The sequence below is a fragment of the Neofelis nebulosa genome, chromosome 6 (genome assembly GCF_028018385.1).
Source record: "Neofelis nebulosa isolate mNeoNeb1 chromosome 6, mNeoNeb1.pri, whole genome shotgun sequence".
NCBI classification, from domain to species: Eukaryota; Metazoa; Chordata; class Mammalia; order Carnivora; family Felidae; genus Neofelis; species Neofelis nebulosa.
Genome location: NC_080787.1, coordinates 123,405,041 through 123,423,330, shown reverse-complemented (window position 1 = coordinate 123,423,330; position 18,290 = coordinate 123,405,041). Strand labels below are relative to the sequence as shown.

Below are 18,290 nucleotides of genomic sequence, written 5' to 3'. Positions count from 1 at the left end.
TCACTTTCTCAGGAGTGTAGAAAACACTTTTATTTTTAACAATACAGTGGAATAAATTTTAGGCATGGTATTTATTAATTATTCATGAATGTGCAAGCAATTCATTGTGTTCTGCGTCTTTAGTTTTTGTTCTTGTAGATATACCAACAATGGAGAAAAGATTAATTTAATTCTATTTAATTCTAATTTAATTCTAAAAAAAGATTGCTTTAATTCTATTAACATCCATGTGGCTATATATGCTTATATTAACAGGTTAAAAAATTTTTTTAATTCATTTTGAGAGAGAGAGAGAAAGAGAGAGAGAGAACATGCTCCAGTGGGGGAGGGATAAAGAGAGAGGGAGAGACAGAATCCCAAGCAGGCTCCATGCTGACAGCACAGAGCCCGACATGAAGCTTGAACCCACGAACCATGAGATCATGACCTGAGCCTAAATCAAGAGTTGAACACTCAGCTGACTGAGCCACCCAGGTGCCCTGGTTTAAAAAAAGGTTAATGATACTTGAAGAATATAGTCCTGAAAGAATTGTTTTATGCATTTAGCATTCACAGACTATCACTGTAAAAGATGTGAAAGATGTGACCATTGAAATGTTTGAATTGTTGATGGATGTCACACGCAAGAAACGTTCCAAATACACCATACAGGACAATGATGCTTAGAGGGAAGTTACTTAAAAGTCCTATTTGATGAAGTCATCAAATAGTCATCCACTGTGCCCCTTTCTGCTCTGTGGCAGGGGTATGAGGAACACCCTTCATGACGTATACTAACATACACATCATGCTCTGCATTTCAAAGAACTTTATTAAGGTTCCTAGAGCTTGTTGGCTATGTAAGTTTCCTGAATATTAAAGGGAGGTAAGCTCTGCACCCTATGATCTGAAGCTTAAAAGGATTGAGTATGACTTTCAAAAATGGACAGTAAGCAGATTATAATAGGAAAGTCACTAAACCAGGAACACAAAAAGTTTGCAATTAAATCCTAAAATGTATTGTCATGGAGTTGCCTTTAGCACAAGAATACTCTGTGGTGTGTGTGTGTGTGTGTGTGTGTGTGTGTGTGCCATTTTCATTAAAATGAAATTATTTATTTCTCTTAGCTTTCCTTTCTAAGAAGTAAAGTGGCTTAAAAATAAGCCAACAAAATAGAACTTTCCTTTCTATTTCATAGTACAGTTGACCCTTGAACAACTTGGGAGTTATGGGCACCAAGCACCCCTACTCAAGAATACATGTATAACTTTTGACTCCCCCAAAACTTAACTACTAATAGCCTACATTGACTGGAAGCCTTACTGGTAACATGAACAGTTGATTAACACATGTTTTATACGTGATATGTATATATGCTGTATTCTTACAATAAAGTAAGCCAGAGAAAAGAAAATGCTATTAAGAAAATCATTCAAGGGGAGCCTGGGTGGCTCAGTCAGTTAAGTGTCTGACTTCAGCTCAGGTCATGATCTTGAGTTTGAGCCCAGCTTTGGGCTCTGTGCTGACAGCTTGGAGCCTGGAGCCTGCTTTGGATTCTGTGTCTCCCCCTCTCTCTGCCCCTCTCCCCCTTCTCTCTCTCTTTGTCAAAAATAAAAATTAAAAATTAAACAGAAAAGAACATCATTAAAAAGAAAGACTACATTTAGACTAAGTATTGAAAACAATCCACATAGAGGTAAATCCATCTGTGCAGTTCAAGCCTGCATTGTTAAAGTATTTTCTTCTGTGCTGATACTTAACTGGTAAGCACGTGGGTGACTAAAGTAATTGGTTAAAAAAACTTGGTACCAAAAGGGGGGGAAATTCCTTGCCTATTGTTTTTCCTTCTACCTTCTTTCCTATGAGAATGTCAGGATGAATGTTACATACGTAATAGAAACTGCTACAGTAGCTGCTAAAACTGAATGTAACTTGTGAACCAGTGGTACACATTTTAAAAATTTGGGGATGAAAATGTTTTGGCAAAACTGTCTTTCAAGAATAAGTCTGTCGTTTCTGTAAATAGTCGTTAGGGCATTAGCTGGCAGAGACCCCAAGTGCGGTTTGGTAGTGTTCCTCTGTGGTTGTAAACAGTCGTGTTCCTCCTTCTCTAACTTTAGCTCCATTGCTAAAATGTGTCCCATCTCACAGTTAGGCTATTAGTTCTGTATAGGGGGAGATAGAACCCCAGAGTAGGAAGGATAAGTAGGATAAAATTGCTTTGGATTCAACACTTAGAATTAACATCCAGAATATCAGTTGGAAGGTGAACAGCCAACTCATACAACTCAATATCAAAAACAAACAAACAAACAAACAAACAGAAAGAAAAACAACAACAACAACAAGCCCAATCTAACTAAAAAAATGGGCAGAGCACTGGGTATCATATGTAAGAGATGAATCGCTGGATTCTACTCCTGAAGCTAAGACTACACTGTATGTTAACTAACTAGAGAATAAAAAAATAAACAAAACAAAATAATATAAAAAAATGGGCCGAGGACTCGAATAGACTTTTTGTTTTCCCCCAAGAAAACAACATACAGATGGCCGACAGGCACATGAAAAAATGCTCACCATCACTAAAGGAAATACAAATCGAAACCACAATGAGATATCATCTCACACCCGTGAGAATGGTCATTATCAAAAAGATAAGAAATGACAAGTGTTGACAAGGATGTGGAAAGAAGGGAACCCTTGTGCACTGTTGGTGGGAATGTCAACTGGTGTAGCCACTACAGAAAATAGTACGGAGTTTCCTCAAAAAATTAAAAACAAAACTACCATATGATCTAGTAATTGTCCTTCCAGGTATTTACCTGAAGAAAAAAAAAACTTTAATCTGTAAAGACATATGCACTCCTATGTTCACCGCAGCATTATTTACAATAGTTAAGATATGAAAACAATCTAAATGTCCATTGATAGATGAATGGATAATGACATGGTCCTTATATTTACATTGAAATATTATTCATCCTTAAAAGAGAAAGAATCTTGCGATTTGCGACAACTTGGATAGACCTTGAGGGTATTATGCTAAGTGAAATAAGTCAGGCAGAGCCAGACAAATACCATATGGTTTCATTTATATGTGGAACGTAAAAACCAAAACAAGTGAACGAATAAATAAAACAGAAACCGATTCACAGCTACAGAAAACAAACTGATGGTCATTAGAAGGGAGATGGGTGGGATGGACAAACTTGGTGAATGGAATTAGGAAGTACAATCTTTCAGTTATAAAATAAATAAGACATGGGATATAATGCACAGCATAGGAAATATACTCAACAACATTGTAGCAACTTTGCCTGGTGAACAGATGATAACTAGACTTATTGTAGTGACCATTTTATAATATATAAATATCAAATCACTACACCTGAAACTAATAGAGTCTTGTATGTCAGTTATTCTTCAACAAAAAGAGAATCAGTTGGAGAAAGCTTTTAATTTCAGATCTGCACTCATTCTCCTCCTTGCAGCTATCTTAATTGCTTTCTTTATTTTTTTCTTTTTAAAATCACTGCTTAACTTTGAGAAAAATGGGAAAGCTCCTTGACTATCTACTGGCTAAGACCACTGGCTTGGGGGCAACAATGAAACTAGACACCCTCTCGCCTCCCACTCTGTCCTCTCCCCAACCCTCTATTTTCTCTGTTATGTTCTGGAGACCCTGAGAATGACTTTCAAAAATCTTCAACCAGGGGCGCCTGGGTGGCGCAGTCGGTTAAGCGTCCGACTTCAGCCAGGTCACGATCTCACGCTCCGTGAGTTCGAGCCCCGCGTCAGGCTCTGGGCTGATGGCTCGGAGCCTGGAGCCTGTTTCCGATTCTGTGTCTCCCTCTCTCTCTGCCCCTCCCCCGTTCATGCTCTGTCTCTCTCTGTCCCAAAAATAAATAAAAAATGTTGAAAAAAAAAAAATTAAAAAAAAAAAAAAAAAAAATCTTCAACCAACCTTGAGCTCTTCCTTCACCTTTTCTTCTGCTTATAACCGGCTTTCTTTCTTCTGTTTAAATCCCACTCACCCACTGAGAACCAAATGGAAAGTCCCAACCTCACCGGAGCATTCTTGTCTACCCCAGCCTGAAATTCCCTCACCCATTTCTTTTACCTTTGCACATTTTGCTTAGACTCCTTTTAGATCAGTTAATCTCCACAGTTGGTTTTTATTTGTGGTGCAGAGTCATTTAGGTTTTAAGTTCTGCCTCTTCAGTTGTTTTGTAGAATCTCTGAGGCTCAAGCTTTCTTGTTCCTTTCATTGTGTCTTGCTTGTTGTGGGCACTCTGTAAACAGTTGTGGCTCAGTGTCTGATGGTGCTCACAGGGGCTGAGAATTTATTGGTTTATCTGTTAGTAACTGGTCAGGTCTGATATGTGTGAAGTCCTTGATGGCCACAGACTCTCGGCAGTATTAACAGTTATTCTTTTTGTATTAGTGTTTTCTCCCCCAACGTACTTTAAAAAAAAGGAAAGTTATCCTAATTCATGAACATGTTACCTTCCAAATATACATGGAAATGGCATCATGCAGATTTTTATATGCAAAATGAAGATACTGGGCCAACACAAGGAAGGAGTGGAGATGCCTAGCTGTCCTGAAGCTCGCTAACCACCTGCTCCTATAGCTTTCTCTGCGACCCACACACTGAAACTTATTCGGCTTTCATTTTGCGTGATACGCGTTGCCCGAGGCTCTGAGGAGAAGCACCATGGAGGTGTACTTGTTCTTCCCAAAGAAGTGAGGGTGGTTCAATTCTGGCCTCTGCCCATGTCTGACTCAGCTGCTCTGGCTGGTGAGATGCTTGTCAGGGCTCCATGACTGGCTGAAAATGATTCTACCCGGTCATTAGACATCCTTAAGTGATTCTTCCCCTTTTAAACAACCTTGGCATGAACAAAATCAAAACACCATGAAAATAATACAACACATGAATGAAACAATTTTCAAATAATAATAACATCCTGGTCCCACAAGGCAGTAGACTGTACTCAAATAAAAGCTGATTAAGTGTTCCGGACTTATTTGAGGAAGAAGTGAATGTATTGTCTAATACATATCCATTCTTTCTATGAACATAAGGAGCATCAATTATAATAAAGTAGATAATGAACTTGTTGCTTCTTCTCTTCCCCTCCTTTCACCTCCCAGTTCTCTCTCTCTTCCTCCTCTCTTCCTTCTTTTTCATTTCTGGCCCTGGAATAAAATAAGAGCCTACTAAATGTTGGTGGTATAATTTGAATCCAGGAAAGTATAAAGCAAATAAATCATTTAAACCCAGGTTAAAATTCTGTGAAGTTGCAAATGAAAGTTAAGATAAATAAATGAGAAAGATTGTAATTAATATTTGAGCATAAATTAATTATCTTCCTTGAGTCTTCTATATTTTTCTTGAGTTGTTCTGTGAAAACTTACATAAAATATAGAATATTTGATTAATATCTGACAAAATTTCATGTGTTCTTGCTTTTTCTGAAGGAAATATTGGATTGCTCTGGATATGGAAATGGATCTTGCCCGGAAAATGAAAGGCCACTGGGTGTCCGAGCTGCTATGTATTCATTTATGGCCGCAGCCATATTCATCACGGTGTTTGGCAACCTCGCCATGATAATATCAATTTCCTTCTTCAAGCAGCTTCACACACCAACCAACTTCCTCATCCTCTCCATGGCAGTCACTGACTTCCTCCTGGGGCTCACCATCATGCCCTACAGTATGGTCAGATCGGTGGAGACTTGCTGGTATTTCGGGCTTACATTTTGCAAGATTCATTACAGTTTTGACCTGACGCTTAGCATAACGTCCATTTTCCATCTTTGCTCTGTGGCTATTGACAGATTTTATGCTATCTGCTACCCTTTACGTTATTCCACGAAAATGACGATTCCCCTCATCAAGCGGTTGCTATTTCTCTGCTGGTCGGTTCCCGGAGCATTTGCTTTCGGGGTGGTCTTCTCGGGGGCCTATGCCGACAGGATTGAGGGCTACGATATACTGGTGGCCTGTTCCAGTTCCTGTCCAGTGATGTTCAACAAGTTATGGGGGACCACCTTGTTCATGGCAGGGTTCTTCACTCCTGGGTCTGTGATGGTGGGGATTTATGGCAAGATTTTTGCGGTATCAAGAAAACATGCTCGTGCAATCAATAGATTGCCCGAAAACCAAAATAATCAAATGAGGAAAGACAAAAAAGCGGCCAAAACTTTAGGAATAGTGATGGGCGTTTTCTTACTATGTTGGTTTCCCTGTTTTTTCACACTTTTATTGGATCCCTTTTTGAACTTCTCTACTCCTGTAGTTCTGTTTGATGCCTTGACATGGTTTGACTATTTTAACTCCACGTGTAATCCGTTAATATACGGTTTCTTCTATCCCTGGTTTCGCAGAGCGCTGAAGTGCATTTTACTAGGTAAAATTTTCAGCTCACGTTTCCATACTACTGATCTGTTTACTCAAAAAGAAACTGAACAGACTTGTGTATGAGTGAAATGAGGCAAAAGCACAGGAATGTAGAAGAATAAAGTCACTTAAAGCATGTGTATATGTGTGTGCATGTGCGTATATGTGTGTGCATGTGTGTATACGTGTGTGTAGGTGTGTGCGTGATTTTGACTACCAAGGCAAGCTTTTAGTTTCTAAGACTTGAGGGAAAAAAAAAGTCTTCTCTTGGAACCCAAATCCCTCTTCTTCAGAATACTTCATATACCTATTACTTCTATGGAGAAAAGAGGAAGGAACTTGGAAGGATAAAGAGAAGACGAGGAAAAGCCAGGAATGGTGTGAAAAGAACACACAACCTTGATACTATTTGGAAGGGATCAGAGCATAAACTGAGCTTAAAAACTCCTGCTGCCTCTTACCACCACGAGCACTTTGTGTGATTCTTCCATTCGCTTTTTGTTCTTTCGTGTCTGACCGGATGTAGTTTGAAATGTCAACAGCTAATAATTATAGGCAAATAAATACAGAAATAATTTCAAACATGCATATTCTGTCAGGAACCAGTCACTGGTTAGCTGAGAGTTAAACCTTTACTAGAATTTACTATTGTGAGGTTAAATCTTTCTTTCTTTTTTTTTAAGTAAAGTTTATTTATTTTGAGAGAGAGAGAGCAGAGGAAGGGCAGAGAGAGGGAGAGAGAGAAACCCAAGCAAGCTTTGCACTGTCAGTGCAGAGCCCAACACGGGACTCGAACTCATGAGCCATGAGGTTTTTATTCAGCGTCTTTTTAACTATAAGTTGAGGCCCATTAGTAACTTGTGAAGTGAAGTTAGTGGTGTGCAACCAGGGGTGTGCTGCTAAGTGTTTGACACTTTGAAAAGGAAGAAAAAAGCCTTGATTTGCAGAATTTGACTATAAATATACATATAAACTCAACATATATATATATAGAGATTATATATATATATGTATGAAAATTATGATTCCAGTACATACACACACACACACACACATTTATTTAGCAGAATGAATATATATTGTTCATTTAGCTGAAATCAAGCTATAAATGTGATGTCAACTGGCTCTCAGAAGTCCTGAAAAGTTAACCTGTTCTTGTCAGTGGGCATGAGAGGTGCCAATACACCACTGGCTGCAAACAGCATTTTTCATGAAAAACAAACAGAAGAAAATAAATCATCTCAGAATACGTTGCTTGCATTGAGGGTAAGTAATGCCTTATAATGTTTTAATTTTAGTTATGTGAGTGTGTGTGTAAGTGAACTGCGTTCCACTAAAATTTTTTGTGGTTCATTTCTTTTTTTTTTAATCTTTATTTATTTTTGAGAGAGACAGAGTGCAAGCGGGGGAGGGACAGAGAGAAAGGGAGACACATAATCTGAAGCAGGTTCCAGGCTCTGAGCTGTCAGCATAGAGCCTGACACGGGGTTCAAACCCACGAACCGTGAGATCATAACCTGAGATGAAGTTGGACACTCAACCAACTGAGCCACCCAGGTGCCCTAATTTCTTTATTTAGAAATTGATGAACGATACTGATGAACAAATTAGCAATTTTTCCTCTTTATGGAAAAGCTTACATCATTGCCCGTAAATTTACTTTGATCTTAGTTAATTGCACAAATCACAATTAAGCAGTGACCATTCTGTGGTCAGCTGAAATATTAGTTTTGTCTACCTGCCCAAATATGGCCCTGCCACATATTGTCTAGACCTTCCATCCCTGCTAGCGTGCTGATAGGTTGGTGCCTCCCCGTAGCCTTAGAGTAGAGGAGAAATAGTGGAGATTCTTTGGGATGGTGAAAGACATTGCAAGTACAAAATAAGTGGAAACACTGATTTTCCAAGAAGAGAGGAATTAAAGCCAGGTGCAATGATGAGAGCTAATATGGTGTGTTGGATGCTATTGTGGCTTTTTGGCAATTCTTTTTAATGAAATACAGTAAAACCTTGGTTTGTGAGCATAATTTCGTCCAGAAACATGCTTGTAATCCAAAGCACTTGTATATCAAAGCAAGTCTCCCCGAAAGAAATAATGGAAACTCAGATGATTCGTTCCACAACCCAAAAATATTCATATAAAAATGATTGCAATACTGTAACATAATACAAAATTATAAAGAAAGTACAAAATATAAAGAAAAATAAGCAAATTAGCCTGCATTTACCTCTGAAAACCTTCATGGCTGGTGTGAGGGAAACAAGAGAGAGGAGGGTTATTGTGTAGGACGACTTTCACTATCACTAACGCAATCACTGCTATCTATTGGCTCAAGGGAATCTTTTTCTTTTCATGCAACTTTAACAAGGGACCTATCCAGTGACACTTGGTTTTGCCTCCTTTGGAGGATTTCGGGGAACTGTGACATTGCATGGTCATTCAACTGATTCATCCCTCGCACTGCTACAGACTTGTACAGGTGGTACTTTTCCACAAAATTTTGTGCTGTTTCACACATTTTACACATCTCCCTAATCTCATTTGAAGCGAGTGATTCCTCTGCCTTTGTCTCCTCCTCCTCTGCAAACAAGATGCAGACATAGACTTCTTATAACATCTTGTAATCTCGGCAACCTGCATATGTCATTTGTACTTCTCAGTGATTTCCATCTTAACTTCCACTGCGATCATCTCCTTATAACTGCCTTTCTTTTTAACCTTTTTCCGCACGGGGGCTATTGTGTATGCTAGCACGGGTGTTGACCACAATCCAGTATTCATAAACTCTTGTCATATACTGTATTTAATGTAACTGACAATAAGGCAGCAGAAGAAAGGGTCTGTATCTGCAGGCCACCTGACCTAGAATGAAGCAAAGCGTTCCTAAGCTGATTCTTGTATGGAAAAGCAAAGGACTGTCCAGAAGTGCTTTGAAGTGACAAAAAATTCACTAGTGCCAGTTGTGGTCAGCTTCCAACATTCTGAAAAATCACTGATTTCTGCCAAACACCACAGCCTGAGACCGAGCGTCCGAGCATGGGAGATGATCACCCACAATCCTACAGTGTGTATTGTGAGAGACGAACCACCGGCTCAGTTGTGACCATGTCATATTCGGCATCATGTATTACTCGTGTTGCAAGACATCGGCTCATTTATCAAGTTAAAATTTATTAGAAATGTTTGCTCATCTTGCGGATCACTCACAGAGCAAGTTACGATCCAAGGTTTTACTGTACTGATGTTTATGCTGCTTTGGTATTTGAACACCCCCCCCCCCACACACACACACACGCAGATGTTCTGTTTTTATTTAAAAGACCAATTGCTAAAAAAAAAAATAAGTAAAATCGAATTTAGTTTTACTGGAAAGTAGAAGTATCTTGAATTAATTTGTATTAAATTTCTTCCCAATTCCTTAACGTATGACTTTAGAAAAGAAAACTAAATATCTTGATGTAAGTTTGTCGACAAACTTACAACAAATTCGGTGGAGAGGGTTAGACATTGCTTTTTTTTTTTTTTCTTTTGGCCAAAGGATAATGTTTGTGATGGTGGTTCTTGTTCATGCTAGTGCTTACAGATGCAAGAAAATGTTAGTAGCCCTACACCATATGGTTCCTTCTAATACTTTTTCCTTCTTCTACTAGATCCTATTCGTATTTGAAAACATCAAATAGCCCCGTGTAAAGTTCTGCTCAGTTAGTCCCCTTTCATTGAAACAGATAATTTTCTCTATAGGTTTTCATGGCACTTGTTGGTTTCAGAATGTAGTCATTCTGACTTGTTTGCTGTGGAAGAAAGTGATCCAGCCTCTTACCTACTGTCCACCTTCCATCATTTCCCAGAGTTAGTAAAATAGCCTCCTTTCCACACCCAGGATTTGACGGTAGGTGGCAAATGAGAAAACTGAACCCAGAGATATTAAATGATTTTCCCTGAATTTTACAGCTAAGTATGAAAACCGGAACTAAAACCCAGCTCTACTGACTTGTCATTCAATGTTCTTTGTTCACTGAACTGATTTTTTCAAGATTTGTGGCACCTTAACTGGATTTTCTTCTTCTTTTTTTTTTTATTAAGGATTTTAGTCAGACTAATATAAATCACTAAAGCAAAAATAAATGCTTCCCTCTTACCCCAATATCTTATTACATTCAGGAGTCAAACTGTAAACAGCAACCTTTTCGGAGTCAATTGTCCCTCCTTTGGATATCAGCTAATGTTTAATTTAGCCTACACATATTTATGTGTTTTTAATATACAGAAAGGATACCTTATCTTTGGTACCTTATCTTGCCAGAATGAAGCCCAAAGGACCATGAAATTGATATGAAATTGTCCTTCGTTTGGAAAAAAAGGAAACTGAAAATACTCAGGACATTAAAAATACACAGAATATTTTGATATCCTCCACGAAAGAGAGTCAGAAGAACAATTCCACTGGGGCCCTGCAGTTAGCTACTCTCTCAGAGCTCCTGGATCTGAGCTCCCCACTCCAAGTCTCTTGAGAGCAGAGGCAAACTTATATGAATCAGATATTTCAATCCTCAACGCTACACTTTCTAGAACTTCCTGACCTCATACCTGCCAAGTCACCAGAAAAGACTCAGTGATTCACAACTAACTTTTCAGGAGATGGAAGGTACTGAGTCAATAAAAAGAATTGGAAATGTACCATTGTTTTTTTAAATATTGCTAATTTGTTTGCTTTTTCAAAATAATTGAACAGAGAGAACTCAATTTGGTGGAAAACCAGAAATTGTTGCCATAAAAAAGGTAAGGTAGTTTCCTAACTGGAAAATGATAATTATTATGACATTTAAGTGAACGAAACTTCTTACATTTTCCGTTAAGTTTTGTCTGGCAAGTTTTGTAAATTTTTATATGGTGGCCTATAAAAAAATGTTTTTGTGAAATTCTGGAATTATTCCAAGCATGATTCAATAAATGTAAGGTACATCTATGTTTCAATAATGTTAAAATGCTTTCTCCTCTTTAATATTATATTTTAAGAAGCAAATCCTGTTGTATACTACTTAATTCACTGCTACTACTTAATTCACTACATATTTCATTTTTGGTATTTTTCTCTTGCCAGCAGCATTTACTTAAGGTATTCAGTTGCTTTTTGCTCCTCAAAATTATTCACTCATTTCAGATACAAACAGTGTCCGAACTAAAAATGCAGTTTCTCTATTGTCTGGAATTGTTCTTCTAGAATTCGTTGGGCATACAAATAACATAGGTATCTTGCTAAGATGTACATTTTGAGATGGCTTAAGATATTTCCTTTCCCAAAATATTCCCAGGAGATGATGATGTGGCTGGTCTGGGGACCATCTTTTGATTGGTGAGGCCTAGTAGGAGAAACTATGAGCAGACGACGCTGTAGATTTTCTTGCTCTCCATAGGTCAGAAAAGACTTGTTGCCATAATTAGAGAAAGTAAGAGGTGGTAGGAGGTTCCCTAGACAGGAGCCAAAAGACTTAGATTATAATGTTGTTTTTCAGCATTTAGTGGCAATATCTACCTCAAGGTCTTAGTTATAGGGGGAATGTGGCTTTCAAGTAATTTAGAAACTTCAAGGCACCCAAAATTTTAATTGTCATCTAGGTTTCATTTAGAATACTGTTTATTTGGGGATAAGCAACATTTACTGTTTTCCTAATGTTTTAAACTTTCCCAAACCAGAGGTCTCTAACACCATGAGAGGAGATGCTTATTAACCAGGTTACATCATGTGTTGGGATTAATTTCTTTGCATTTAATCCAACAAGCTGTTACTGCACAGTCCCCAAACACACAGCTCTGTATTGAGTGTTGCAAGAGTAGGAAGGTTAACGGAATGGGTTGAAAAATTTTTACGGTCAGGGTGAAGTCATTTTAAAAAAACAGTTGTGTCACTTGTTGGGAGCACTGGGTGTGGTATGTAAGGGATGAATCACTGAATTGTACTCCTGAAACCAATATTCACTGTTAGCTAACTAGAAATTTTATTTTAAAAACTTAAAAGAAAAAAGAACTTTGCTGAAAAAGGAAACAAAAGTATTTGAACTCGAAGTCAGCTGTGAGAAGAGGAATTGGAACCACTTATCTCTATGATCTTTGGCCACCCCAACGGTCTGGAATTTCATGAGATTAACTCCAACTGGGAGAATCAAAAATGGGTTCCTGGAAGGAAATGATATTTTTGTAGAGCCTTGAAGTGCTCAGAGATGAAGGGATGGGCAATCAGGAAATGGGGTTGGCCAAACCACGGAGTGGGCCTCTGTAGGGCAACATGGAGACAACTGTGGGCAAAAGTGACTGCACTATTGCAGACTGAAGGGGGGGCAGGTGACAGACAGATGCTGAAAGCGTAAATTTATGGCATGCAGGATTATGCCAAGGTATGTTGTCTCCGACTTTTTCCCTTGTATCCACTGAAAAATGTACACGTGATCTTGATAAAAGGTGTATTTAGATCAATTCCTCTTGGGCTGTCTACTTCTGACACATTTTCTGATGCATAGTTTTAGTAAAACTTCCTCTTTTCTGCTGGTTTTCAAACATGCCATCATTTATAGCTAATTATAAGAAAGATGTTTTCCTTTGCTCTTAGTTTTCACTCTTCTTTCTGCCCCCGCTCTCTGAAATGAAAGGTGCTCTGTCTGTTCTCCATGTGTGTTTACTGTCATTTAAAATGTTTCCTGATACCAGCTGCCTTTGAGAAGACAACATTTTCAAGATGTCATCTCTGCCCGTTGCCAGCCGCTACGTGGTGTTATAAGGCTTACTTAAGAACCGTGAGCCACTTGGGGTCAACCAGTCATTTACGCGCCAGGTACCATTTTTACTTGTTGATGTCATGATGTGTAAACTACTAGAGATAGTTGTAAAGTCGATTTACAGAAAAAATAATCTTTTTCTTCTGTTTGTTTTGTTTTCACTGTTACATTTGAATATAGCCTACTTATTATCATCCCTGAAACGTCTTCCAAAGAGTCTTTGTGATTGTAGTCTTTAAATACTCATTGTAGTCTATGTTAGATATTAAAGAATTAACCAGAAAAGATCCAATATCATAAATTTCAAACCTTGGCTTATTTTTTTCTGTTACACTATGTACACTATTTATGCCCTGCTCTCTTGATTTAACAAGTTTAATAGAAAATTAACACAAATCTGCTCTTCGGGTGGAATTTGGTTTTAGGCCAAGAATGATTTTGGAGCTTTAAAAACGGAATTTATATCTGAGACTTTGCAGTTTGGGATCAATTTCTTGGAAGATTATATGAAAATTGACGTTATTTTCTAACTTGTGGCAAGAGAAATGAAATAGTCATTTTTAGTGTCAGTTCTAGGCCTTCCAATTGGTGCTCGTTTTGATAAGAGACTCTTAACTGGCACACCATGAGCAGGCATTCAGAAGAGCCTATGGTTTGAGAGGCTAGTTTGAAATTTTCCGTGGTTCTCTCAAGCAGTTAGGTGATCAGCTGAAATACTTTAGACTTCAGCCTTAAATTCCAGGGCGATCAGAATTCAAAGGAGAAAAAGAAAGCACATTATTTATGATCATCATCCACATTTGTGTACAAATAAGAGAGAAACTTTAAAATCTCCTTCTTATCACACTTAATTTGACTCAGAGTATTACAGAACAATAATACTGACTCATATCTTCCTTTGCTGATCCTTTATACCTGATATTTTTTCAACAATTAAAAATGAGAAAAACCTTAATTGGGGTTAATTTATGTATATGTACACAGACATATATACATAGGAGGCAATAGCAATTTTAAGTTCTTTACCAAATAGTTAGGTTCCAGAAGAGAATGTGTTTTCTAGCAATGGTGATACTTATGTACTTATGTTAGTTGGTGCTTTGTTAATAGCATATGCAAATGTATGTCTCCTTCTATTAGAACCATGGATTATAAATGCCCATTTTCTACTACATCTTATATGATATTCATATTTTAAGGCTATGAAAATTAGATTCTGAACCTAAATTTTGTGTTGGACCACTTTTTCCTCCAACTAAAATCATGTGTTCACATGAAGATTTTCTTCAAGAAGCTTTAACTCCATGTTATAATCTTGCACAGAAAATCTGACATCCTGCACATGTATGTGACTGGAGATATGCCAACCTTGTTATCAGTCAGTGCTTGGAACTGAAACCTAAGGGGAAAAAAGAAAAAAAAAACACCTAATGTAATGTACCTAATGTAAATTATACAAAAGTATTAATATTTTAACATTTTAACTTACAAAAATGGCAACTTCATAGAGGCATGTGGTTCAACATAATAGATTACATGGAAGTACAAAATAAAGAAAACTTGGGGGAGATGCCATAATTCTTATGCAGAAAATCAAGGAGGAAGGTAAAAATAACGCTAATGGTCTTAAATATCTTCACAGCCAACTCTCCCATTTTATAAAAGAGGAAACTGAGGCTCAGGGACACTGAAAAGTTGTCCAGAGTAATATGGTTGATAAGTGCTACAGCCAATCATCAAACAAGGTTGACCTGATTTCAAAGTCATCTTGTGGGATGTAAGATAGCCAGGAAGCTGGAAAATGCACAAAATCACATGATATGTCTTTGTAAACGTTCCGTTTGAGGTCTCTACTTCTGAAAGTGTGTGTGCAGTTTCCCTTATATAAATAGTAATGTGCATAGAGGAAAATTTGATCTCATGTTAAAACACCTCCTAGAATCCTCTCAATCCTTAAAGAAATGGAGCAGTTATTTATATACAGCTCTCATATGATGTTGTTTCAATGTCACAGCTGTCATCATTAAGGTCACATGGGCAACTGAGGTGTGACAGGGAGTTTCTTGGGCAACACTACACTTTAAGCGTTCATGTCTTCATGGACTTACATACTGTATAAGGTCAATGGTGAGTCTGTGCTTTCCAGATAGTATTTAATTTATGAAAGTCTGTGAGTTTCGGCAGGAAGAAAATCTTCAACTCCCCTCAGCGGTAGGTAAGGTTCTAAACATTGTAAAAGGGGCTGAAAAGGGCCAGTATAACCTCATTTTAACGTGTTCATGAAACACCAATGGAGTTTTATGCCACCATCACCACCACCTCGTAGGTGCATTTAACTAAAACACTCAGCAGCTTTTTTTTTTCTTTTTCTGACATCTTTGTATTTATCTGAACTTACTATCTTTAGTCCTCTTATCATTAGCCTAAGGGATCAATAAAGTATGTCTACAGCAATCCCTCCTGTCTGCCTGTCTAAACGTTGTCTAAATAATGAAGGATTATTTTACAACACCATCAGAAACAATTGAATCCTGGAAGGCATATTCACAAACTGTGCTCCCGGGTCTAGTCCATTCCTTTACAGCTAAGTGTCAAGCACATTGAAGCAACAGCTTTAATTGGAACAATGCAGATATTTTTAAAAACAGACATAATTTGCCATTTATTTTTACTTTTATTTGTTCAAAAATATGTACCTAGTGTCTGCCACAAGCACTAATCAAGGTGCGGAGAATCCAGGGGTGAATGAGATCCCACAGGTTCCTTGCCTCAAGGTAGTATATTAAAAAAATTGTGTCTGATAAGATTTAGCTGTTACTTAGAGTTGATTACAAAGGCAAGAAAAGACAAGATGCGAGCTGATGTATATTTTAACACAGATAATACATTCAACAACTGTTTATCGACTGCTATCACTTATATGCTAAAATGGGGCCCAGGTTAGATGCTCACAACCTTTCCTTGGTGAAAACCAAAGAAGAAAGAGGGGCAATGAGGAGTGGAGGAGCGTCTACAGTGGAGAGAAACAAATCCGTGATCTTGGTCAGATGTGCCTCAGGACTGAAAGTACTATTCAATGAATTCCTGCATTGAGCCACATCCTTTATTCTATGTTTTCCTTTCATCTTGTTTCTCTGTTTTTCCACTTTCTATTTTTTTTAGGAGAAGATAATTTAAAACCAAGGACCTTTCGGGTACCAATCAATCACAGATTTTCAGAGCCTCTGAAAGGCCATCTATTCTAGCACACCTCCTTTTCCCGGGAGCTCACAGCTAGTGAGAGGTAACACTCACACTAGAAGAAGAACCCCTAATCCAAGGATATTTTGCCCCCTCTCCTTTGGAAGTAAGTACGTCCCTAACCCAGAGCAAACAGGAGAGCCACATGGAGCAGTCAGCTCAAGAAGGGTCCCCCTAAGACTTTCTGAAGAGAAACCTTCCTGAGACTTGGGAAAAGATGCTTCTCCAACTCACATCGAACAGGTTTTTCTGTCATGACCAGGTTCTTTTACTTTTCCCTGTCAATCAGGAAAGAGAGACAGAATCAGAAGGAATGAAAGGAACTTCTGACACTTTGAGACCAGTAAGGGACCTTTCATGCTGCTCTTCCTTAGGGTTCTAAAGGCAAAACTAAGTTGAGTCTGCCTAAGTAGATGAACTTGCCAAATGTACACTATGGTTGAATCTCTGTGGCTTGGAAGAACCTGACGTAGGGCAAGAGTGTCTCTTGTGTCTGACTCAGACAAGATTGGACTTGTCTTTCTGTAGCTCACTAAGTAGATTTGATGCTTTGTGAGAGGCACGGTGTCTAGCTTCTCCAGAGCCACCCAGTGGTTTTTCATGGTGGCATCCCAAAGTAAAGAGCAGGGAGATGCAATAACTTACTGAGAGGTTGGACTTACGCAATTTGTCCATCATCTCTTATTCAGCCCGCTGTGACCAACAGCAGTTACGTGAGATTTGACTCACCCAAGTCTGTGAATATGAAATTTGTGATACTTCTGAGTCACTCGGGGATGGCATATATGTCCAGTAGTTAGAATTTCAGATGAATGACAACACTCAAGAAATACAGGGGAGGGGAACAAAGAAGGAAGGGCAGAAGAGAAGGACAGAGGAGAGGAGAGGAAGGGAGTAGAGAGTAGAGAAACTTTGAAGCGTTAGCCCAGGTGCATGGTTTGACCCACAGGTACGTGGTTTTCCTTGTATTTCAACAGCTATATGCCATTTATAACTCTTACAACATCTGCAGACTCTTTAAAACGAAGAGTTTAAATTATTGAAAGAATACCTAAAGAAAAACACCGCGATTTCACTTAGCTTTTGTGTATTAAGTATTTTTATGATGAGAGATGTTAACTTGTAGTTCAAAGGAGTTTCTAGAAAAGTGGTTGCTCAAGGTAAAAGTTGACCATAAATTCTTTTTTCTTAAACAGCTTTATTGAGAGGTATATTGATAGACAAAGAACTGCACAATTTGATGAGTTTGGACATCAAACACCTGTGATACCATCACCATAGTCAAGGTAATGGACATACCCAACAAGTTCTGGCCCTTTCTTTTTAGTTTTAGTTGTGTGCATGTGTGTGTGTGCGCGTGTGAGTGTTAAGAACACTTACGTGAGATTTACCCTCTTAACATATTTTGAAGTACACAATACCATATTATGAACTATAGGCACTCTGGTGTACAACAGACCTCTAGAATTTATTCATGTAGCATAACTAAAACTTTGTATCCATTGAACAATAACTCCCCACCTGCCCCATACTGGTAACCACTATTGTATTCTCTGCTTCATGGGTTTGACTATTACAGATCCCTATACAAGTGGAATAAACTCTTAAGAAGCTCTCAATACCTTAAAAAGAACAGAGCAATCAATAGATAAACCCAGGTCGAATGAACAAATGGATGAGTGGAATAGAATAAAATAGAACAGGAAAGAATAAGTAGTTGAAACTCTTCCTGCCCTGATGCAGCAAATAACTCAGAGCACAACCACAATTGACATAATTTTAAATATTTAAATAAATGGAAATTGAAATGAATTCATAACAGATGTCTTTTTTATGCAATTAATGCTTTTTTTTATGCAATTAGGAGGTGAAGTTTCCTGGAATCATT

General features: G+C 38.1%; 1 protein-coding gene across 1 annotated transcript; it reads left to right on the top strand.

Annotated features, from left to right (window-relative positions):
• Positions 1-5,481: 5,481 nt before the first annotated feature.
• On the top strand, positions 5,482-6,475 carry TAAR2 (trace amine associated receptor 2). The gene has a single exon (XM_058736172.1). It carries the CDS (start codon positions 5,543-5,545, stop codon positions 6,473-6,475), a length of 933 nt encoding a protein of 310 aa, XP_058592155.1. The 5' UTR covers positions 5,482-5,542.
• Positions 6,476-18,290: the final 11,815 nt, after the last annotated feature.